The 26,617-nt window shown below is 36.2% G+C and overlaps 1 protein-coding gene across 1 annotated transcript in view; it reads left to right on the forward strand.

The window, feature by feature from the left end:
* Positions 1–2,078: 2,078 nt before the first annotated feature.
* The window catches only part of LOC149570377 (RNA polymerase II transcriptional coactivator KELP-like), a 119,179-nt gene continuing 94,640 nt past the window's right edge, over positions 2,079–26,617 (forward strand). The window contains exons 1-2 of the mRNA XM_089823023.1: positions 2,079–2,664; positions 26,255–26,360. Coding sequence (XP_089679149.1) covers positions 2,236–2,664; positions 26,255–26,360 — 535 coding nt within the window. The 5' untranslated portion in view covers positions 2,079–2,235. The remainder of the gene's footprint in view (positions 2,665–26,254; positions 26,361–26,617) is intronic.

Below are 26,617 nucleotides of genomic sequence, written 5' to 3' on the forward strand. Positions count from 1 at the left end.
AGTGTTGAATTCATCACGAAGACTTTTGCAAGAGACTCCTCGAGCTTCTCTTATGGCGGTCTAATCTACAGATGTAACTTAGGAGGTAATTAGTTAGAGGTCTCCGTCTCTGTGCCCAGAATGTCGCTTAACAGAAATTGGTGATTTGCAGAGGAGTCTAATGCCATTGTGTGAAGAACTTTCTAGAGTTTATTTCTAAAAAAATTGATCTCATAAAATTAAATTTACCCTTGGCAAAAATGTTGCTAGCCAATAGAAAATTAAAAATTGTTCAATCAAAATTAATTTAAAAATAAATCACTTTCAAACTTTAGTATTATACTGATTTAACTTGTTAAAATTAATTGTGGACCATTATTGGGAACATTAGTTCCTAGTCTTATAGATAAGGCAAGGACTAATTATCTCCAAGATCAAACCCATTTAACTTACTCACAAACAAATATCTTTCTATAATATTGAAGTCCTATGAGACACACCCATTTAACTTACAAACAAATATCTTTCTATAATATTAACGTCTTATGAGACACTAGATGCAACCCAAATTTAGTCCAAATTTAGTGCTACCTTACAAACGAAAATCTTTCACAATCCAAAGTTTTTCCTTTTTTTAAGCCCCTGCCATAAGTAGGAATACTTATGCATTCATGTCACTTTTAATATGACATTAACACTGACCAATCAAATCAAAGAATTTAAAACATTATATGAAACTTCAAACATTTATATCATTTTCTAATTTTTCATTATTTTATAAATCACATTTTTCATCCATTCTATTGATCCATACTATTTTTGGTGGGTAAGAAAATTAATTTCTTCCCACAAAAATACAAATATTTTCTAACTTTATCTTGCATCTTGCATTAATAAATGCATTAATTACAACTTTATCTTTTCCACATTTGTTGATAAGTTTTTTTTTCAATCATTTTATCTTCCACCTCACACAACATGTCTAATCAATATTAATTCTCATTAACAATATAATTTCAATATGTTATATCTTTGTATTTGAATTTCTAATTATTTTTTAAATTTTATTTTTTAATATGAGTAGTTAAATTATTACTATTATTTTACTTTTCTAAAAATAAATTATGCAATATTATTTTTGATTACATTTTATAATAGTGTTTGTAATATGTATAATTGATAAGTGTTACAATTTGTAAATTATATCATTTATTATTATTAATATTTTATATTTCAACAATTTATCATTTAGTTTAAATATATTTAAAACTTAAATATATATTTTGATATTAAATTAATAATTATATTTTACATCAAAAAAACATACTCAAGAAAATAACTATAAAAAAGAAATAATTCAATTCTAAAAGATATGTAAATTATTATTAAGTTTTTATAAACTATTTATTAAAATTAAATACTTATATTCTATTTCTTATTTATTACATCATATTTATTCATCAACATCAAATTTATATGTATTGATTGTTGAGGGAGTTTTTCCAACTACTTATGGTTCTCTAGTAGCATGCATAACATGCTTAAACATATAATGTGATACTCCAAATGCTTCATCACTTCTTCAAGTTCTATAATTCAGATATTGGTATGGATAACTTTCCTCATTGCACATATTTTAAGTTGTCAATGTAGAAGGTGCAAATTTGTCTAAAGCATATGTATTGATCGTAGTATGATATTAGGTAGTTAGTGCCATATTGGGGACTTTGACCTCTTATTCTTGGGCTTCAATACCCAAATATATAATAATATAACATGAGAAGTTAATAACAAAATATGATAAGTAGGAGATAATTTCCACAGCTAGTCAAATTGTGATATTGCTATCAAAATATGAGTCATCCTATCAGATCACAAGTGCATTTCTAGGCAAAAATTAATGCATTCACAATGTTAATTTAAAACTATTTAACTTTATTCTCACTCATCTACACCTCTACAACCATTATGCGTTAGGCAAGGGAAATATGACCATTGCGTCTCTTGTTTTTTTTTGTTTTTTTTTTTTATAGAAGTTTCCACAATCCAAAGTTTTCCGGTTTTTTTTGGGGAGAGGTTTTGCTTCTCTTTTTATTTCAACTCATAACAATTCCGAGAAGTCTACAATATGTTCATCACAAGCGCGGGCGAATTGATTTAAAGCCAGAAGGCAACAAGCACAGTTTTTGCTTCTGTTTTTCCTTCAAACTACGCGATAAATTTGAAAGCTCCCGAGACCCTAATAACAGCCGAGCCATGGAGTCCAGTACCAATCTAGAAATCGAGACGACGGTCTTAGGACTTCTTGAAAATGCAGACATGAGTGAGATGACGGAGTACAAGCTTCGAAAATTAGCCGGAGAGAAATTGGGGCAGGAACTGTCAGATGCCAAGTCTAAGAAATTGGTGAGGAATATTGTTGAAGGCTTTCTTCGGTCCAAGAACAGTGAAGAGGAGCAAGCTGCTGAGCAAGTTACAGTCGAGAAAGAGGACGAGGAGGTGGAAGAAGAAGACGAAAAGGCATCTAAAAAAGAGCATAAGAAAAAACAAATTCAGTCCGAGGAAGAGAAGGAGGACGAAGAGGTCGAGCGACCCGCGAAAAAACAGCGAAAGGAAAAATCTAAAGAGAGTGGCGCCGTGCAGAAAACCGGCACGGATGACAACGGGGATCTCGTTATTTGCAAGGTAAAAATATGTGAACAAGTTCGAATATCTCATTATCTCGCTGCTTTAGATGGCAGAGACTGCCAGGGTTTTGGTAATTCTGGCAATTGTTGCTTAAAATACTCTTTGCATTTTGTTTTATTATAATTTGCACTATTTGCTCTGCTAAAATGGCATGACAAAGAAAGGGTTAGGGTTACTTTGTAATTGACTGCAATTTACAGTATTTGCTCTCATAAAATTGCATAGACTAGCAAGGTTTAATAGATTACTTCGATAAACATAGATGAGGTTGTATTGTTTGCTTTGATAGAATTGCATATAGTAGATGTGTCATGGTTACCGTGGCAATCACTGCTTGATTCTGGAAAGCTGAATCTAAAAATGGAGAATTGGCACATGAACGACAATTCAAGCATCAATGGTGTAGATTGAACATTGAGTCATTCATGCACAACTGTGTTCCATGGGGATATGTCTATTGGAAAGGCCAGAGTTGTCGTTGCACCAAAAGATCGACCTGTTAATGCCTGATACAACCAATAGTCTTATAGAACCATAGGAGGCGGTTAAGCCATGTCACGAACTCTGCAGGGACGCTGGCCCATTGCCAACAATCCCCTCCCAACGTCACTCATCATGGCTTGCAGGATTCGAACTTATGACCAAGCTCTGATACCAATTGTTAGAAAGTTCAGAGTTTCCGTTGCACCAAAAGATTGACCTGTTAACTGTGTTCCATGGGGATATGTCTATTAGGAAGGCTAGTGTTGACGTTGCACCAAAAGATCGACCTATTAATGCCTGATACAACCAATAGTCTTATAGAACCACAGGAGGCGGTTAAGCCATGTCATGAACTCTGCGGGGGACGCTGGCCCATTGCCAACAATCCCCTCCCAGCGTCACTCGTCGTGGCTTGCAGGATTCGAACTTATGGCCAAGCTCTGAGATCAATTGTTAGAAAGGTTAGAGTTTTTGTTGCACCAAAAGATCGATCTGTCAATGCCCGATACAACCAATAGTCTTATAGAACCACAGGAGGTGGTTAAGCTATGTCGCAAACCTTGCGGGTGATGCTGGCCCACTGCAAACAATATCCTCTGATAATTGCCATTGCCGCACTTGGCATGTTATAGGGACATGGAGCTGGGTAGAAAATATACCTGGGGGTTCGACTCGTTCATAAAAATTATGTAATATGAGCCACTGGTTATTTTTGAAGTGTTGAAGTTGCTTGCAGTTATTTCTTGAAATGACATGCTGTGGATAAGACAAACTTGCTGGCTGGTTGCATTTGCATATTTCAATTCATCTGTGTTTTTTGATCTTCGGCACGAACAAGTAATGGAAACAAACATACCAAATAAACAAGGTTCAAAGCAATTATATCATTAACTATTGCTGCTCCTCTTATTACAACTGAAAATTGATTGATTTTCAAAACATGTCAGACTTGTAACTTTGCTCGCAACTAAGTTTCTTTCAGTCTTCACCATTCTGCAATGTACTCTTGGTACAATAATTCAATGGCTTAGAATTTATCTCCTTTCATCCAATCAAATAATACATTGGAATGCCAAGATGAAATACGGAGTTGTGCTAGGTGTTGGAAATTAATGCGGTGGTTGTCTTGCCCCTGGAGCTAAACGCCCACCTACCACCCCTGACGGATTGCAGAACAGACAGAAAAATTAATACGGGTAGGTAAGTTTTTCAAATTTGGAAAAGAGGGGGAAATTTTGTGTGGTAGAAAACAAAAAGGAATCTCTCAGATTCATTCGACCAGACAGAGAGAAGTTAGAGGAAGAGCAGATTAGAAGTTGCAGAGAAGGAAGAAGAGAGAAGTGATCAGCGAATCTATTCGTTAGAGTGCAGAGACAGAAGGAAGTTCATTTCGTGCCTGTAGATGCACGTGTCTCTTCTCTGGTCATTTTGTAAGTTCGTACTTTATTGTGTGGTTCGACCTGTGAAGCAGTGATTGCTCCAGGTGCTATTGTATGCAGCCATTAGAGCTGCAAGTTTAAAGTTTAAAGGTTGAAGTTTCATCAGTTTGAATATTTAGGGTTATTTTAGGGTTTTCTGGTTGAAGCCGAATGCTCCCAGATTTTGTAATAGTTTAAATCTTAGTTGAATAGAAAAGCAAGCAGGCATACTTGAATCTATTGTTCTTCCTCTTCTATTCATTGCTTTTGAGAAACTTGTTTGAAAGGTTAAAGCTTGGCTCTCTGGTTTTAATGGTGAAAGCATTCACGTTAGAATTTTTTTAAGTTATAAATTTTTCTCAGTTGGAGCTGAGCTTACTCGGCATCCATTGTTGCTGAGCATTTTTCTTTAACTCGGCACCTACTCCATTCTTCTTCAAGTGCCGAGCATCCTTTCACTCGGCACCTGTTGCCTATCACTCGGCACCATCAAGTGCCGAGCAATCTGTGACTCGGCACCTTCAAGTGCCGAGCAAAACCGACACTTGGCACCTTCATGTGCAGAGCAGATTTTTTTTAGGTTTAGGGTTGTGAGTTTTAAATTTAATTTATATTTCTCACACTAGGTACATTTATGCCTTCATCAAGACTAATACGACACTCAGAATTTCTGGCCCTTGCCAAAAGAAAGTGCTGGAGCGGCTGGAATGATTTGCGAAACAAATATTTAGATTTCAGACACCTCCTAAATTTGCTACTAATAACTTTGTCCAGCTAGACCCTTAGGTGCTTCAATTAGGAGATACTGCAGTCCTCAAGGAGTATTAGATGCCTCCTTAAATCCCCATGCATCACAAGGAGGGTGTACAGCCTGCTACTGGGACAATTTGGAATTGAAAATTCAAATGGTCTTCAATAACAACAAATGACTTGTCAAAAGGAGTTGCCCAGTTGGGGCTAAGAAGATAATCCAATACCTTGAATGAAAAATGACTTATATTCTGAGAAGTTTGAAGTTGGATACTTCCTTGAAGAGATTGATTGTTCTTCCTGATGGGTAGATTGATTTATTGGATCGCTGTGTATTTCTTTCTTTCTTAGGATGACTGATGTGTCTTAAGAAAATGATTGCTGTTTGATTCGATGTTTGAATGATTAATATAGACTAATTGTTAAGATTATAAATTCATTCAGATTGAAATTATTAGATTATTAATATGGTTGTAGTTATATATATATGTATATTATTATTCCTAATTGCATGTACATATAACTATATTAATAATATAGTTAGGAGTTGCCCAATTGGGGCTAACAAGATAATCCAATACCTTGAATGAAAAATGACTTATATTCTGAGAAGTTTGAAGTTGGATACTTCCTTGAAGAGATTGATTGTTCTTCCTGATGGGTAGATTGATTTATTGGATCGCTGTGTATTTCTTTCTTTCTTAGGATGATTGATATGTCTTCAGAAAATGATTGCTCTCTGATTCGACGTTTGAATGATTAATATAGACTAATTGTTAAGATTATAGATTCATTCAGATTGAAATTATTAGATTATTAATATAGTTGTAGTTATATATATGTATATTATTATTCTTAATTGCATGTATATATAACTATATTAATAATATAGTTAGGAGTTGCGCAGTTGGGGTTAACAAGATAATCCAATACCCTGAATGAAAAATGACTTATATTCTGAGAAGTTTGAAGTTGGATACTTCCTTGAAGAGATTGATTGTTCTTCCTGATGGGTAGATTGATTTATTGGATCGCTATGTATTTCTTTCTTTCTTAGGATGACTGATTTGTCTTAAGAAAATGATTGCTCTTTGATTCGATGTTTGAATGATTAATATAGACTAATTGTTAAGATTATAGATTCATTCAGATTGAAATTATCAGATTATTAATATAGTTGTAGTTATATATATATGTATATTATTATTCTTAATTATATACATGCAATTAAGAATTATATATATACATACATACATATATATATAACTACAACTATATTAATAATCTGATAATTTCAATTTGAATGAATCTATAATCTCAATGATTAGTCTATATTAATCATTCAAACATCGAATCAGAGAGCAATCATTTTCTTAAGACACATCAATCATCCTAAGAAAGAAAGAAATACATAGCGATCCAATAAATCAATCTACCCATCAGGAAGAACAATCAATCTCTTCAAGGAAGTATCCATCTTCAAACTTCTCAGAATATAAGTCATATTTCATTTAGGGTATTGGATTATCTTGTTAGCCCCAACTGGGCAACTCCTTTTGACAAGTCATTTGTTGTTTTTGAAGATTATTTGAATTTTCAATTCCAAATTGTCCCAGTAGTAGGCTGTACACCCTCCTTGTGGTGCATGTGGATTTAAGGAAGGAAAATCAAGTCACTCTAGCTGAGTCTTATGAAGTTGAAAATCCTCTAATCTATTTAGCCTTGTCAAGTGAATTAAATACAAGTAATAATACTTGGGTAATAGAGAGCGGTGCTTCAAGACATATAACTGGATTCAGAAATCAGTTTGAAACATTCAGAGAGTACTGCATAGAAGAAGTCACAATTGGAGATAATTCTACTTATCTAGTAAAAGGAATTGAGACCTGCTTCTTACAAATAAAAATAGGAGAAACTCTTGAATTAAAGATGTACTATTTGTACCAGGGATGGAAAGAAACCTAATCTCCATTTCGGGTCTAGCTAATCAAGGATAAAGTGTTACTATGGCTTAAAAACTCTAACATAAAGAACACCATTAGTATAGGATCAAGAGATGGAAGCCTGGACAATTTAAGTATTAAGGCAAAACCTCAAGCACTAAATCTGTTGGAATTATGATATATTTGTCATTAGTCACAACACTTATTCGATTCTGAATGCTTACCGAGCTCATCACCTAGTCTACAGTTCACACCGAGCATTCAGCGGTTACCTTATAAATTCCGTAGGAAAACAGTCGATACCGAGCATTCCTTTGGAAATCGAGCATATGGGCAGTTCAGCAGTATTTACCAAGTTCACAGTGGTTACTGAGCAGAACAGTGTTCCCCAAGGAGTCAATGTTCACCGAGTCATCAAAAGGATTTAATGTTTACCGAGTGATCAAGGTAAACAAAGAACTTAGTGTTTACCGAGTGATCAAGGTAAACAAAGAACTTAGTGTTTACCGAGTGATCAAAGTAAACAAAGAACTTAGTGTTTACCGAGTGACCAAGGTAAATGAAGGAATCAGTGACTACCAAATAATTAAAGTAAATGAAGGAATTAGTATTTACCAAGTGAAGAAGGTTATCAATGGATTCAGTTTTTACCGAGTGACACAATATTCACCGAGTCACCAATGGTTACCGAGTTCCAAGCTACTTAGAATGATTAGTATGGACCGTGCCTCTACTCTTACCAAGTGCATGACGATGCAATGTATTGTAGTGGATGCCGAGTATCAGAAGGTCACCGAGTCAGTTTGTGGAACTCGAGTTTTCTACCACCTGGCCGACTCAGTAATACTTGTTCACTTGTATTTGGCCGATCTTGTCAATGTAAATATTGGATTGGCATATATCATGTGAAATGATGAAATGCTAAAGAGCAGATGATGATGTGTTGCAATATTTTGAGAAGAAGGAAAGCGAATCACCAGCAGAACAGAGGAATATAGCAAGGTCAACATTGATACAAAAAGGATATATTCATCACATCAGGTGATCAGAGCGCAAAGGATCTTATCAGCAATCAGTTGTAATCAGATCCACTGCTTCATCCTAACAGGTGAATCAGATTGCTAAATCCTTTAACAAGGTAGACTTAACAGACTTTTGTAAATCTCCTAATAGAGTGCATACTTCATTGTATGTTTGTAAATCCTTTAACAAGGCGGATCTAGCAATCCTACTTGCTCCTAATAGGGCAGATCATCAAAAGTGATCATTGTAAGCCTTAACTGGCCAACTTTATACTGCAGTATTGAAGTTTTGTGGGTATGATCCCCACCCCAGTTTTACTTTCTAATTGGAAGGTTTCTGGGTCACCAAATCTGTGTGTTCATGTGTTGCAAATGTTTATCTTTTCATGCATACGATAGTTTAGATGGATGAATGGTATAAATATTATTATGCAGAATAGAGTTGAAGTTTTAGAGTTACTGATTCACCCCTCCCCTCTCAGTAACCTTGTTAGTCTTGATTATTTCCAACAATTGGTATCAGAGCATTGTGGTTCTCAGGATAAAGCTTGACAGCTTGAAGCAAAGATCAAGAACAATGGAGATATTCAGACTTGACAAATCTATTGAAAATGAAAAGCTAGATCTAGAAATGGCCATGACTCAACTCAAAGAAGCAAAAGAGCATCTTTCTCACTCTCTGAAAAGAAGGAAGGAACTTGCAAGACAAATGAATGATCATCAGTATATTGAAGAAAGGATTGAAGACCTTTTACCATCATGTAGTTCAAATGAAGCTAATGAAGCAATCAAGAAACTTCTAGCAAAGAATGGTTCTCTGCAGGAAGAAGTAAGAAAGCTCAAAAGAGAATAAGAAGTCCAATCCATCATGTTATGTGAAGTTTTGGAATAGAGAAACAAGGCAAATGAAGACTTAGAGGTAAGAAATAATCTATCCCTTCAGCATGAAGATCTTATAGGACAACTATCTAATGCAAATGAAGAAATTATGAATCTAAGATCTGAGAATGAAAGTTTGAGAAATGATTTAATCACTGAAAGACAAATCAATGCAAGTTTGCAAAGTGATCTGAGATTTGAAAGACAAATCAATGAAAGTTTGAAAAATGACTTAAATGTTGAAAAACAAGTCAATGAAAGGATAATAAAATCTCAAGCAGATATGGATCAATTGAATTTGCAAAATGAGCAGAATCTTCATAGACAAAAAGGTAAAGCAGGCCTTGGATACAATGAAGAAGGTGAATCTTCCAAACAAGGTACCCAAAAGAATTAAAGACCTACTTGCAATCATTGTGGAAAGTTAGGTCATACATCCAATAGATGTTGGAGCAATGGTAAAAGAAAATTCAATGGTAAATGCTACAATTGCAATCAACATGGTCACAAAGCAAATAAATGCAAGGGAAAACCAAAGTTTGAGGGCAAGTGTCACAAATGCAAGAAACAAGGTCACAAGGCATCTGAATGTAGATCAAAATCATTCAATCCAGCAGAACAGGTTATCAAAGCATTATTTGGTTGGGACTACAATACTTGGTGCAGATGTCACTATTGTGGAGAATATGGACACATTGGAATAAACTGTGCAAGGCATCACCTAAGGAAGAAAGATACTACTATAAGATGTTATACATGTACCGAACTTGGTCATATATCCAAAAATTGCATGAATATAGGAAGAATTGAAGATGAAAAGAAAGCCAGAGCTGACAACATTCGAAAGTAGATGAGACAACAGTGGATTCCAAAATCTATCGAGCCAGAAAATTCAAATAATGGTTATGTCACTCAAGAAGTGGGTGACTCCACCATTTCTAATTAGACTTATCAAAAAAAGAACAGGGACTGCATCTTCAAGCAATATCCTAAGTAGTTCCAGAATATAGAAGTGCAAAAGACAAATCAGTATTTCAGATACCAGACATATTTCACTGTGATGCATCTACCGAGCAAGGTTCATTTCAGACTTAACCGAGCTAGGTCGGTAATGTGAAAGGTTTTGTTTGTTTACCGAGTTGCAAGGTTTACCGATTAAGTCGGTGACTATCTGACAAACCCTAGGTCATCTCAGCTACCTTCGTACCCGAGCATTAATGGCAGATTTTTCATCAAAAAGGCAGAATTTGATCTCATTTTTCACCGCGAATTTAGAATATACAGAGCAAAGAAATTTCCAAGAGTGCGAAAGAGAGTTCAAGCGATTTGAAGATTTTCCAGCGAAGAATTTGTTTAACGAAATCATTCACTCACCAAGCAGCAATGGCATCCGCAAGCACCAGCAGCAGCAAGGCAAAAAGAGGCTTTGAAATGCTTGTGAAGGGAGCAGAATGGAAAGCACCCAGCTTCAAGCTCGTTCCCACCATAGCTGAATTGCTCGACCCACATGGAGCCCAATCGAAAATTCCACCAAAGGTACTACTCATAAACGACATTCGCACTCATTTCAAATTCACTGTTCAAGAAATAGGGACACTAGATATGGATAATGCCCTAGCCGAGTTGTGTGTGGATGGAACCCTCAAACCCGAGTTCAAACATCTGGAAACCAAAGGTTTGACCCATATCCCGCACCTGCCAAGGAACTTCCAAATGAAATGGATAAGATGCATTTTAAGCCGTGTGCATAATGGTCAGTTGTGGTTAGAGCAACCCGTCTTGATAACAAAGAAAATGATTCATAAGATCACGGGTTTGCCAATGTTAAGTAAATCAAAAACCACCAAAACCCTAAGTCGGGATGAACTCCAGAAGTTAACCCTAGCTGAATGGGATGGCAGAGGATTAAAACCTAATAATGTATCTGATGCAGAGTTAAGATTCGGAATTTATTTAATTGCATATAAGATGTATAGTTCCAGCAGATTGAATAGCGTGCCCTGTGAGGTTGTAGATTTAGCCTATAAGGTTGTAAAGAAAAACATGGAGTTTGACCTAGCAGATGTGCTGCTAAAACAACTTAATAAGAACATGGACAGTATAAGGACCTCAAAAACCAATTCTTGTAAATTTGGTTCTTTGTTAGTTTGTTTATTTTTCTATGTACAAAAGTTTTTCCCTTCAAAAGGTACAGCTGCATGGAGGAAAGATATTCCAATTTTGTATCAAATAAATGAGTTTGTAGCAGAGATGGGTGAAAGTTTTGATAGTATAATGGATAATTATTTTGAAGACTTCAAGGAAAGAATGAATAACAGATTCAAAATCCCTCCTAAGCTTGTTGAGGACTACAAAGATGATGTGTGCTTCATGGTTGACTGTGACAAGGTATACATTCAGGCAGTCAGACCCCGAGTTGCATGGGTAAAACCTCTTCCTTATGAGGTAAATATTCATGAAACCAGAGACATCATAGAGGCACTGGTAAATGAGCCAGTAGACCCAAGGCAACCAATTTTTGGAACCTATGAAGAAGCTAAGGCCAGAATTGAGCTTGAAATCAAGCTACCACAGGCCATAAGCAAGGGCAAGAGGAAAATAGCAAAATTGAAAACTTCTACCGGTTCTCTTATGCTCATCGAGGGAAAAGGTGAAGATGAAGAAGGAGAAGAAGAAGAAAGAGAAGAAGAAGAAGGTGAAGAAGGAGAAGAAGAATCTGCAGAGGAACAGCCAAAGAAGAAAGGTAAGGTAATCATTACCAAACCCAAAAAGAAGCCTACTGCAGTATTCACCAGAAGAACCAAGAAAGGTAAGCAGGAACCTATACTAGTTAGGCCTGCACCCACATTCGAGCAAAGGCTCAAACAATTGGAGGAAGGAGCTGGCATCACAAATTTCAAAGCATTGAAATTTGAAACTAGAACTGATGCGGAGAAAATGCAGATTGAGGAACTGGTAATCAGCAAGATGGGTAAATGGAAATACTCCCCAGACCAGATTGCCCCTCAAATCTCAAAAGAACTACTGGAGAGATTGCAACCGAGATGGGAGTTAGCCACCCAAACGGTAAAAGATATTTATGAGCAATCTCTAAGGAATCTCCGACCAAGTCTCACTGGAGCAGAAGTAAAAGCTGAAATGAAAAACCATGAAGGTAAAATGATGATCAGATTCCACACTTGTTTGATTTTGATTAAAGACATTGAACATGTTGTAAATGATGCTAGAAACATGTGGAAAAACATCTATCATCTACATAAGCCCAGTGTAGACCCAGTAGAAATCAAAGATGATGACAGCGACAGTGATGATGAGTTTGATAGCACTCCATCCGTCACAGTCTCACCAGGAGAGCTGCATGCACTGATGGAAGATAAGGAGGAAGAAGACAAAGAGGAAGAAGCTGAAGAGGCAGATAAGGAAGAGGATGACCCTGTGAAAATTGCAGCAGCAGTTATTGCATCCCTTCCTCACTCTCCACCTAAAACTGTGATATCATCAAGGTTGGAGTTAGCTTCGGCAGGTTTGGTCACAACTACATCAGATATATCATCTGCACCTGCCACATCTCAGCTCCAGGTATCATCAATGGAAGTGTCTACCACTTCATCTACCGAGCTGCATACCTCCACTTCATCTACCGAGCTGCAGGCAACTTCTTCGGTTACCGAGTCATCCACTGCAGCAGTCACCACATCAGAAGTATCTATTACTCCTGCAGTATGTACAGTAAGTTTTCCAGTTTGCTCTCCAATTTTGTCAACTTCAGCTACATTAGCACCAATTTTTGCATCTGTGAGCTCTTCAATTGTAAATATTCCGGTATGCACATCAATTCTGGGAAGTATATCAATTTTGGATACATTTAGCCCCTCTCTCAGTCTTCCTTTAGTTGGTCCTATTCCAGTTTTGACAGCCAGTCCAACCTCATCAACCATTGTCTCTGTTTCAAAAGGCAAAGATGTTAGTACAGCAGAAAAACCAAAGACTCCATTAAAACTTAAGCTTACAGGCAAGACAATTGATGATGATGTAGACTTGGATACTGAAATTGTCATTCCAAAGATAGATACAGATACTGCTTCAGTTGATGAACTAAGACTGCTCAGTCAACAAATAGAACTGAAGGCAAAGCAGAAACAACTAAGGAATGAGAGAGATAGAGAATTTAGAATTATTGATGAAGCGAAAAATATAATTACTGAGGCTATAGGTGTTGATGTTGATACTTCTCAACACATTTTGCTACAATTAGAAGAGGCAGTCAATAAATTCAATGAGGACACCTCCGGTCAAGAAAAGTTGATAGAGAAGGTAGAGAAGAAATTTGATAATAAGGTGCTCGAGCACATTGCTCAGCATATAGCAATAAAACAGGTTGAATTAACCTCAGTTTTGGCCAACATTGAAAATTCTTTTAATAATGTAACATCTCTTTTTGCTAAGCTTTGTGATGTTACCGAGTATACTAAAGAAATAAGAGAGCAATTGAATAAGATAGATGAGGATCTGAAGACAAGCGCACAAAATCTGAAGCTTGACCCCAGTTCAACCTCATCTCATCACCTCAGAATCAAATTTTTGTCAGAAAAACAAGCAGAATTGCTGAGAGAAGAGTCAAGGATCCGATCTACATTGTTAGATATTCAAAATATGATCCTTCCCATCATGGACACAATGCAAAAGCACATTGCCCATTCAAAAATATTGATCCATGACAACAATTTCTCCGTTGTAGACCATGTGATTGAACTCTTTGCAGACGTTCAAATAGCTCTATCCACATGCAAAATCCTGCAAGAGAATTGGGACAAGACTCTGCAACTCATTCTTCAGGTCCATTCAGAGTTTATCTCACATTTTGGTGTTTCTATGTAAATACATTTTTTTATTCTTTGGCATTATTGTCAAAAAGGGGGAGAAAGAGTAATTGGTGAGATAAATGTACTAAACGGACAAAGAGATGCTGTAAATAAAAGTCATATAACTCAGATAAATACCTTGTGTATATTGTATGAGGGAGTCATATGCAAGGAAGCCATGTATATTCAGCAGAATCAGTTGTCAGTATGTCAGATATTGTATATAAGTTTTGACTCATAAGTGTTTTTGTCACTAATACCAAAGGGGGAGATTGTTGGAATTATGATATATTTGTCATTAGTCACAACACTTATTCAATTCTGAATGCTTACCGAGCTCATCACCTAGTCTACAGTTCACACCGAACATTCAGCGGTTACCTTATAAATTCCGCAAGAAAACAGTTGATACTGAGCATTCCTTTGGAAACCGAGCATATGGGCAGTTCAGCAGTATTTACCAAGTTCACAGTGGTTACCGAGCAGAACAGTGTTCTCCAAGCAGTCAGTGCTCACCGAGTTATCAAAAGGACTTAATGTTTACCGAGTGATCAAGGTAAACAAAGAACTTAGTGTTTACCGAGTGATCAAGGTAAACAAAAAACTTAGTGTTTACCGAGTGATCAAGGTAAACAAAGAACTTAGTGTTTACCGAGTGACCAAGGTAAATGAAGGAATCAGTGACTACCGAATAATTAAGGTAAATGAAGGAATCAGTAATTACCAAGTGAAGAAGGTTATCAATGGATTCAGTTTTTACTGAGTGACACAATATTCACCGAGTCACCAATGGTTACCGAGTTCCAAGCTACTTAGAATGATTAGTATGGACTGTGCCTCTACTCTTACCAAGTGCATGACGATGTAGTGTATTGTAGTGGATGCCGAGTATCAGAAGGTCACCGAGTCAGTTTGTGGAACCCGAGTTCTCTACCACCTGGCCGACTCAATAATACTTGTTCACTTGTATTTGGCCGACCTTGTCAATGTAAATATTGGATCGGTATATATCATGTGAAATGATGAAATGCTAAAGAGTAGATGATGATGTGTTGCAATATTTTGAGAAGAAGGAAAGCGAATCACCAGCAGAACAAAGGAATACAACAAGGTCAACATTGATGCAGAAAGGATATATTCATCACATCAGGTGATCAGAGCGCAAAGGATCTTATCAGCAATCAGTTGTAATCAGATCCACTGCTTCATCCTAACAGGTGAATCAGATTGTTAAATCCTTTAACAAGGTAGACTTAACAGTCTTTTGTAAATCTCCTAACAGAGTGCATACTTCATTGTATGTTTGTAAATCCTTTAACAAGGTGGATCTAGCAATCCTACTTGCTCCTAATAGGGCAGATCATCAGAAGTGATCATTGTAAGCCTTAACTGGCCAACTTTATACTGCAGTATTGAAGTTTTGTGGGTATGATCCTCACCCCAGTTTTACTTTCTAATTGGAAGGTTTTTGGGTCACCAAATCTGTGTGTTCATGTGTTACAAATGTTTATCTTTTCATACATACAATAGTTTAGATGGATGAATGGTATAAATATTATTATGCAGAATAGAGTTAAAGTTTTAGAGTTACTGATTTACCCCTCCCCTCTCAGTAACCTTTTTAGTCTTGATTATTTCCAACAAAATCATGAAGTCCATAAATCAAATGAACTTTGGTATAGAAGATTAGGGCACCTTGGCTTTAGTGCCCTCCCTACCATAGGGAAAATCACTACAGGCATACCTAATGTCAAATCAGATCAAATTAGTATTTGTAAAGGGTGTGCCCTAGGAAAAAATAAAAAAGGATATTTTCCTTTAAGTAAACACAAATCTAAAATTGTACTAGAACTTGTTCACACCGACTTGTGTGGACCCATGTCAACACCTTCACTAGGGGGATTATTGTACTATGTGACCTTCATTGATGATTACTCTAGGAAAACGTCGATATACTTTCTTAAATTTAAAGGATCTAATGAAGTTTTACAAAAATGCAAAGAAGTTTAAGCCCTAGTGTAAAATCACATTGGAAAGAAAATAAAAACATTAAGGTCAGATAATGGAGGTGAGTACACATCTGACATCTTCAAAGAATTCTATATTTCTGTTGGGATTAAGAGGGAGACTATAGTACCTTATAATCCTCAACAAAATAGGGTTACAGAAAGAACAAATAGAACTATTATAGAAGCAACAAAAGCTGTAATTCACGACCAAAACCTCCCTATGTCTTTTTGGGCTGAAGCAACAAGCACAACAGTATACATTCAAAACAAAAGTCCTCATGTAACATTAGAAAATGTAACTCCCAAAGAAGCCTTCATAGGGAACAAACAAGATCTTAGTCATTGGAGAATTTTCGGTTGTCCAGTCTCCATTCACATTCCCAAAGAGAAAAGGTCTAAATTAGAACCTTCCTGAAAGAAAGGCATATTCGTTGGCTACAATGAAACAACTAAGGGATACAGAGTATATATTCTAGGACAAAAGTCTGTTGAAATTAGTAGGGATGTTAAGTTCGACAAAGATATCGCTTTCAAAACATCCTTAAACAAAGAAGACGAGGAAATTGAAACTCAGAGGGAGTTCATCATAGAAGATGATCATAATACTGAGAATCAGAGGGAGAATACCACAGAAGATAATTCAACTGGAAATCTGGGGGAGAGTTTTTTTGAAGAACGAGACATCTCTGCATCCAATGTTGAGAATGATGAAGTTTTAAATCACAAGAAAAGACCACTATGGGCCAAAGAAATGATTGAAGAGAACAACAATGAACCAGATGATATTTCTAGAGAAAATAAGAAAACAAGAAATAAAAAATGCTGTGTCGCCTTAATAATAGAACTCACAAAAATAGAACAAACCAATGTTGAGGAGGCTTTAAAATGTCCAGTATGGAAAGATGCAATGGTAGAGGAATATCAATCCATCCTAAAAAATGATGTTTGGGATATTGTACCTAGACCTAAAGACAAATCAATTGTATCTTCAAAATGGGTATTTAACTTGATGGAAGCATTGAAAAACACAAAGCCAAATTTGTTACAAGGGTTTTTTCTCAAAAGATCGAAATTGATTATGAAGAAACATTTGCTCTAATTGCATGCTATACCTCTGTAAGAATGATAATTGCCATTGCTGCATCCAAAGGATGGAAAATACATCAGATGGATGTAAAGACAGCCTTCTTAAATGACATTATTGAAGAGGAAGTATATATAGAACAACCAGAAGGGTTCACCACGCATAACAGGAAGCATTATGTATGCAAACCAAAGAAAGCTCTCTATGGCCTTAAGCAAGCTCCTAGGGCTTGGTATGAGAGGATAGACAACTATCTCTCCAAGTTAGGATACTCTAAAAATGAAACTGATCCTAACATATATTTCAAAATATCTAACGATGACATGTTAATTCTTGTTCTTTATGTTGATGACTAATTGATAATAGGTGCAGACCACCTTATAGCTAAATGCAAACAAGACCTCATAGCTGTATTTGATATGAAGGATCTTGGACTTCTACAATATTTCCTGGGTCAAGAAGTGTGGCTGAAAGAGAACTATATTTTCTTAAATAAAGGAAAATAACTATTGACATATTGACCATATTCTAGATGATGGATTGTAAGCCTCTTTCAACTCCAATAGAAACTAGCCTTCATAAGCTTAAAAATGAAGCTGTAGGTTCAGATCTTGTAGATCCTACTCATTATCGTCAAATTGTTGGGTCTCTTATGTACCTGGTAAATACAAGACCAAACATCTGCTATGCTACGAATGTGTTAAGTCATTTCATGTGTGAATCCAAGAAGATTCACCTAATGGCTGCCAAGCATATTTTAAGATATTTACGAGGAAGTATTGGACTTGGACTGAAGTATACAAATGCAAAGTTACAACTTCAAGGGTATTTTGATTTAGATTGGGCACGGAATTCTATTGATCGTAACAGTACTATAGGATGCTATTTTAGTCTTGGATCTGCCATGATATCTTGGTTCAGTAGAAAACAATCAGCAGTTGCTCAGAGCTCCACTGAAGTTGAATATATGGCCGCCTCTATGGGAGCACGTAAAGGAGTATGGCTAAGGAAACTTCTATATGGACTATTTGGAAAACCACTAAAGCCCACTATAATCCATTGTGACAATCAAAGTTGTATTAAATTATCAGCTTATCCAATTTTCCATAATAGGTCCAAGCACATAGAAATTCCTTATCACTATAAGGGATATGGTTGACAGAGATGTTATCAAGTTGATTTACATCAGCACTGAAGAACAAAATGTAGACATTTTTACTAAGCCTCTTACAAAGTTGAAAATTCAATACTTCAGAAATAAACTTGGTATGACTAAATTGTGACTCGAGATTAGAATCTCGTATTATGTAATTTTATTCATGAATATTTAAATAAAATCAATATTGCAATATTGTGGATGTGTTGTGGCATGAAAGATGATGATCTTTTATGCGGATACGGTTGCTGTTGTAAGGGGACGATCTTATCAATAGCTTGACCTATTATCATGTGTCACAATATTGGTTAAAACACTTGATGATGGATGTATTAACATCAACTACATTAAGTTGAAGTCCTAGATTGTGTTGAATATCTTGATCTAAGTGTTATCACTGGATCTAGCTCCAAATTAGTCTGGAATTGTGATAACGGTTGTATCATAATTGTGATAGATTGAAGACTTCATTATCTTCATCATCTAAATTTGATACTAGTGCATTCCTGAGTTGAAAGATTTCAATCCTCCTTGCTCTAAGAGGGAGTGTTAAGATTATAGATTCATTCAGATTGAAATTATATATATATATATATATATATATATATATATAATGCAATTAAGAAATAATAATATACATACATACATACACATGTATATATACATACATATACATCTGTGTATATATATATATACATACATATATATTGAATAAACTTACATATAGATAATTGTATTAGTCTAATTGTATAATTATCTTGATGAAATCGCATGACTGTTTAGACTAATCGATAATCCAAGATCGGTGTCTATAATTGTTTTAGTCAAGCCACAGAGGGCCATGACTCTCCATGGCATATGCCACGGGAGAGTCATGTCCCTCCATGGACATTGACTCTTAATGCATACACTTATACCTTCTTGCTATCGGTGACTGGAAATAATCAATATCATTAACAAGGCATAAATGATTACTCCAGTCACTCAATATTGTCATCACCATTATATATATACATTCTGATCTGAACGTGGTTCAAGTCTGAGATAAATAAATACATTGATAATTCTCTATAAAGATCCGATTCCTTTTCACTAATTAAGTTGGTGAAAGAATTGATTGCTGGTCTCTTTGCTTGATTCACAATTGACATTTGATGGGTGATTGAACGATTTCCTATAATTTGATGTTTTGATATATTAGTGAATAATGATTGAATGAATGTGGAATTCCTAGAGTGATGAGTCATGATTGAGTGCGTGCTGATTTGATACATTGGTGAGTGATGATAGATAAGTCTTCCCTCTATAAGAAACGAGTCAACACTTTTCATTGTTGCCTTTGAGAATAACATATTATATTCTAGAATGATCTTCCTTACATACTCCTTAAACGAAACCTTCATCCTTTTAAATCTTCCAATGTGTGGAAGAAGTCACACCTCTTCATCATATTTGCCCCATTGCAATGGTCACAAGTACAACCTTTCACAACTACCATTCTTTGAAAGTACACAAGCCTTTATCATTGTCACCCTTTGAGAGAGTGACAACCTTTCATATTTACCACCCCTAGGAAGAGTCTTAACTCCACATTATTTCTTATTTTATTTCAATTCCTCTTTTCTTTTCTCTTATTCTTTCTTGATTCTCATCTTCCCTTCTGCCTTCCTTCTTCCATGTCCCCTTTAAATGAGCTTTTCTCCTTTTTATATCTTATGTTGATGGAATCACAACTCTTCATTGCATGCTTGTTGACCTTTAATTAAAGTTTAATTACTTTTAATTATATTATATCACATGTTATTATTTATTTATTGCTTCTTAATATTTTAGTTAATTAATATTATTTATTATGAATTCCTATTTCAGAAAGGAAACATTACATATTAGGTCACATATATAAGGTCTTTTTTCTTCGCCTTGGTTGATTGATAAAAATTATGCCCCTCTCTAGATTAATAAAGAATTTTGGATAATAATATAGATCTCATACAACACAAGAAATGTTCATGGGTCAAGATGCTGTATATCCAAACTATGCAGAAGTAGAGTAAACCCTCGAGGTAGGGTGACATTGTCCAATACTTGTTAGGGAAAAAGCTACTACAATCTATATCTCCAAGAGATCCCAAATGCAATATCGTACTTCAACACATCCTTACAATGATGATCACCTCCTTTAGGCAGACCTCTTTCTCAAGGGAGGAGTAATCCTATTGAGAGCATACTCATCACTGGATATAATTAATTAGGCCAATTATCCAGATGATATAAGTAACTTAAGGGATGTGCTCCACATGTTGGCATCTCCATCGACCTTAATACATCATAATGTCATATCCCTAGGTACACAATAGACTAGATCACTATGAGATGATCATTTTGTGGCAGGGTTCACTTTCACTAGAGTCCTACAGTTGCATTGCCATTAACATGCTTTACATCCTAGCACAGATGGTTCCTGTTTTAGTTAAATTATTCAGTGAAACAGATGTATACTGAAAGAATCATTATGTGATTTGTGCTCACATATTATGAGACTGAACAATTCCAAACATTATATCGGTACTATTCCTTATGCTCTTCACTGGTGATCTTGTTGGCAGAATTGTTCTGTGAGTTTCATTGTTGAACATTGAAACATCAGATTAATGGATATGATCAACTGATACAGTCTGTCTTGATTATTTATTCCAAGTTACATGTTAGGGTTTGTGTTTGCCATATGGCAGGATTTTTCTCCCTTGGGTTCAGTGCATCCAGGTACAGCAAAATTTGCAAAAACAAAAATTTAATTAATTTTTACCAAAACCTATATACAGTGAGTATAAAAAGTGTTGTAAAATTACCATATGCTGTGGTAACTATTATTATTATTATTTTACCATAGGCTGTAGTAACTATTACAGTCATGCCATTTTTATAATTTTAACAAAAGGCTATTTCTGTTAATATTTTAAATATTATATACTGTGACAGGTTATTATTAAAATAATCTTTCTGTTTCTTTTTAATGCTCACTATTGTATCTTATTATATTTCTGTAAATATTAGAATGTTTCTAATATTTAGGTGTAGTCTAGAATAGAATGTTTCTATTCTATTTGACTCTCCTCTTTGTATATATAGATCATTTTGATCTCTGAGTAATTAGAAAGTAATCTGCCATTTATGTTTGTAACATGGTATTAGAGCTAGTGCTTCAATTTTTTTCGAAAAATTTATAATTTCTATTGAAATTATTTGTTACGATTTTTTGAAATTATTTTTGAGATTTCACCAAGAACCCGGCTAGGGTTTTTGCAAATCGTGGGTCAATCATGCGTGTTTGAAGCAGCTCTCGTCCGTATATTTTCAAGCTCATTTGACAGCAAAATCGCGATTGTAGGGTCAAGGATCAGTTCGTTTTGTCTCCATTCTTCATCGTTTGCGCTCTCCGTGCAAAAAAAATAAAAATTCTGGCATTATTATCAAGAAATCTGAGTTTTTTCAAGCTTTTGCTTGCCAGGGCTTTTTTATTCGAAACCCTAATTTTTGAGATTTTTGTGGGTTTTTTGAGATCTCAAATGGGTCTTCATTAGATTTTTGTGGGTGCCTCGATTTTTGTGCCTCAATTTTTGAGCCAGCAGATTTGGATTTCGACAGCATATTATTTCTAGGTTTTTTGAGCTCTCGCTTGTGTACTTCGATTTTTTTGGGTCTTTCATTTTCTCACCTCGAAGTTTGTGCCATTTGAGATATTCACATATTATGAGCATCTGTATCAGCAGCATTAGAAGTCAGAGTCAATTAAAAGGCAAGCCATTGTTGCCCAACACTCAGAGCAAAAAGAATCTATCTACCATGCCTTTATGGCCAGCATACTTGCAGATCATGTGAAATCTTCTGCTTGGTACATAGATTCCAGTGCCTCCTGACATTTCACTCATAGGCGTGATTGGTTTGTTGAATTCACTCCTTATTCTGACTCAGTAATCTTTGGAGGCGGCGAAGAATACAATATTGTTGGCAACGACAATGTTTAGATTCAGTCCAAAGGAAAAAGACCCTTGTTCCTCAATGTATGTTATGTTCCTAGCATGAAACATAATCTTCTGTCTGTTAGTCAGATTATAAAGCACTCCCCTCAGTTGGATGTCGTTTTCAGTGGAAATAAGTGTTTGATTATTGATCGTGCTTCGTGCACTACACTTGTTGTCGGTCTTGAGGATCATGGTATTTATAGGCTTGTAGATTCAGGTGATTCCCTTGAGCGTGCCTTCATCGCCAAATCATCCACTCTCAGCAGGCTCTGGCATCAGCGATACGGTCACCTAAACATTCAATATCTAACACAGCTTGCTTGGGACAATTTAGTCCATGGCCTACCTAATATCTAGACCCAAAACCATCGCGTTTGTGGAGCTTGCCAAGCAGGGAAGCAACATAGGACACCATTTAAGGATGGTGAATCATGGCGGGCATCTAAAGTACTCTAGCTGGTCCATGCTGATGTATGTGGTCCTATGAATACTCCTTCTGTTACTGGGAACAGGTATATCTTACTCTTTGTGGATGATTTCAGTTGCAAAATGTGGGTATATTTTCTTAAGCAAAAATCAGATGCTTTTCCTGTATTTTAGTAGTTTAAAGCTCTAGTAGAAAAAGAGTCTGGTTCCTCCATCCGTACTCTTAAGATCGATAATGGGGGGGAATTTTGTTCTTCTGCTTTCTCTGCCTTTTCTACTACTCATGGCATTAGACGTCAGTTCACCACACCTCACACCCCTCGGCAAAACAATGTTGTAGAGCGTCGAAACCGTATCATCACAGAAATGGCTAGGGCTATGGTAGAACATAGAAATGTTTTCATAAAATATTGGGTAAAAGCAGTATCCACAGCTGTCTACCTTCTTAACCGGTCACCCACCCTTGCAGTTAACCATAAGACTCCTAAGGAAGCCTGGTCTGGTAGCAAACCTAGGATCAACCATTTGAAAGTTTTTGGCTCTCTAGCATATGTATGGATTCCTGATGCCAAACGCACTAAGTTGGATTCCAAAAACCAGAAACTCATGTTTATAGGATACAGTCACACACATAAGGCGTACAGATTGATTGATGTAAATACTGATCGTTTAATCTTTAGCCGTGATGTTGTGTTTGATGAGGAGCTCGAACCATTTTCGCTCTTTGCCTCCCCGCCGCATTCTGAGATTCAGTCTTCAACAATCTCTGACTTGGGTTCTTCTATTTTATATGAGTCATCTGATGCTACTGATACACCACCTCAACCACTCCCAGATAATACTGCTCCTCCTCCTGCCCCTCATCCAGCTATTCCGACAGCATCTGATATTGGCTTCTCGACTCTTCGGCCAAAATGGTGGGCTCAAACGATTAGTGATCTTCGTCCTGATGAACTTATTGAGGGTAGAACCTCCATAAATAAGAGCATTCAGCACAACACGGTTAATATTGCTCTTATGGCCAACATCCACAGTATCCCTGAGCCCCAGACATATGCAAAGGCCAAAGGAATTCCAGAATGGGAACAGGCAATGGATGTTGGGCTTCAGAGTCTTCAAAAGAACCACACCTGGGTTCTTTCAGATCTCCCTCCTGGGAAGAAACCTATTAGCTGTAAATGGGTCTATAAGGTCAAGTACCATGCAGATGGTACCTTGGACAAATACAAAGCCAGACTTGTTGCTCGAGGATTCACCCAACGCGAAGGCATTGACTATGAGGAGACCTTTGCTCCGACAGCCAAGATGAGCACTATTTGCATTCTTCTTGCCATTGTAGCTCAGTATGGTTGGAAAGTTCATTAGATGGATGTGAAGAGTGCTTTTCTCAATGGTGAATTACAGGAAGAAGTCTACATGAAGCAGCCCCTAGGTTTCAAGGTTGCCGGTTCAGAACCAAAAGTATATAGACTCCAGAAGGCCCTCTGTGGTCTTAAACAGGCCCTTAGGGCTTGGTATATAAAGATTGATCACTACTTGGTTGCTCAGGGATTTCAGCATAGCCCGTTAGACAGTAATCTGTATATTAAACACTTTGGTAATGATATTCTTTTTCTTGTTGTCTATGTGGATGATTTGATCATTATTGGGAGTTTAGAACATTTGATTTCAGAAATCAAACAGGATCTATGCAGAACTTTTGATATGACAGATCTCAGATTGCTTCATTATTGTTTAGGTATTGAGGTTTGGCAGACTAACAACAATATTATTTTGTCTTAGTCCAAGTATACCATAAATCTGCTTTACAAGTTTCGAATGCAGGATTGCAAACTTGCCTCCCCTCCTATGGAGACTGGTCTGAAATTGTCCGCACAATATGATTCTCCTCCTGTAGATGAAACACTCTTCAGGCAGCTAGTAGGTAGTTTCATCTACCTTACTACTACTAGACCTGATCTCGGTTTTGCCGTCAGTTACATCTCATGGTTCATGACGAACCCCAAGATTGATCATTGGATTGCAGCGAAACGTGTGTTACGCTATGTACATGGTACTTTAGATTATGGTCTTCTTTAAACAAGGAGCACTACTCCTCAGCTCAGTGGATTCACCGATTTTGATTGGGCCGGCTTAGTTGATGACAGGAAATTTATCTCTGGCTATGTGTTCAGTATCGGATTTGTAGCAGTTACCTGGACCAGTAAGAAGCAACAGGCACATGTACTCTCCTCTATAGAAGTAGAATATGGAGGAGCTGTCAAGGCAGTTTGTGAAGCAGTTTGGCTCCGTCAGATGCTTGCAGATATGCATATTCTTCAAGTAGGTCCGACTTCTTTGTTTTCAGACAATCAGGGAGTACTCAAACTCGCCAAAAACTCAGTGTTTCATGAACGAACCAAGCACATAGAGCTTCATTGCCATTACATCCGACAATTAGTAGAAGATGGATCTATTCAGTTACTCTATGTCCCTACCTCAGATTAACCAGCAGATATTTTCACAAAACCCCATGGTTCTGACAAGTTTGTTAAATTCAGGGGATCTATTGGTGTAGTAAATAGATTGAGCATTAAGGGGGGTATTAAAATAATCTTTATGTTTCTTTTTAATGCTCACTATTGTATCTTATTATATCTCTGTAAATATTAGAATGTTTCTAATATTTAGGTGTAGTCTAAAATAGAATGTTTCTATTCTATTCGACTCTCCTTTTTGTATATATAGATCATTTTGATCTCTGATTAATTAGAAAGTATTCAGCCATTTATGTTTGTAACAGTTATTTCTTTTTAAACGCTGTTGATATTTCTGTCATTTGTGCTTTAAAGGCTATTTCTGTCATAATATAACCTGGGGAAGGACATGAGCATATTAAGATAAACTATTCACAGAATATCATGACAACTATTCTTTGCTCCATGACAGATTATTCTCTGCTCTGTTGTGCCTGTTTGGCCCTATCCAGGTGATCAATTGACCCTCTCTGGGTGTAGCCTACCACTGTGATCACTTGTCCCCTGAGGAGATTTGAATCCTTGCCGTGGAGACTGCCCCAAAACATGCCACACTTCCACAAGCCTTGTGCTAAAGATGAACCCCATTGCGGGTCAGTAAAATGTCCAGATGGATACTGGGTGAACCCAAAGTTTGCCCTTGTCTTAATCTAAATCTGAATTGGACCTATAACCAATTGCTGTCTGAAACTGCCCAACCTGGTTAACATAGATGTTTCAAATAACTGCTGTAATTTTTCATTGAGCATGCACTTGGGAAGGCCTAATAAATTACTTCCATAATGTAGTGAAATATTTTGGACTCATGGTTGTATATACTTTCTGATTATTTTTATTGATCTGATTATTAATTATTTTAAGATAAATTGCCTTGTAATGTTTTGCATTTATTATGGTTATAACATTAGGGCCTTAGTTGACAAGAATATTTTTTCTAATGGGACCAGCCTTAATAGCACCAGGCAAATATTTTTTGACTCTTTCTTTAACTGTGGGTTGTGGACTCATGTTTTGTAGCTTTCAGATCGACGGAGTGTGACTATTCAAAATTTCCGAGGACAGAAGTTAGTATCCATCAGAGAGTTCTATGAGAAGGATGGGAAGCTGTTGCCGTCATCTAAAGGTCTGTGATTTTTAGACCTACTAATATTATATTTGAGCTACAACTGAAATTTTGTACATTTTAAAAAGTTTGGGATCCCACTTTCTGTCTAGTACAGCTATTTAAAATGGATAATGATGCTTTTTTTGTCCTAGATCTAATGAAGAACTGATAGCATAGTTGTTCTTGTGAAAGATTATTATTGTTGATTACTTTTATTCCTGTTGGTCATGTCAAAAGGAGGCATAATTCATAATTAAGATTAATTGTCAAGTTCA

This window comes from Cupressus sempervirens, chromosome 3 (genome assembly GCF_028749045.1).
Source record: "Cupressus sempervirens isolate cs-2001-9-10 chromosome 3, ASM2874904v1, whole genome shotgun sequence".
NCBI lineage: Eukaryota > Viridiplantae > Streptophyta > Pinopsida > Cupressales > Cupressaceae > Cupressus > Cupressus sempervirens.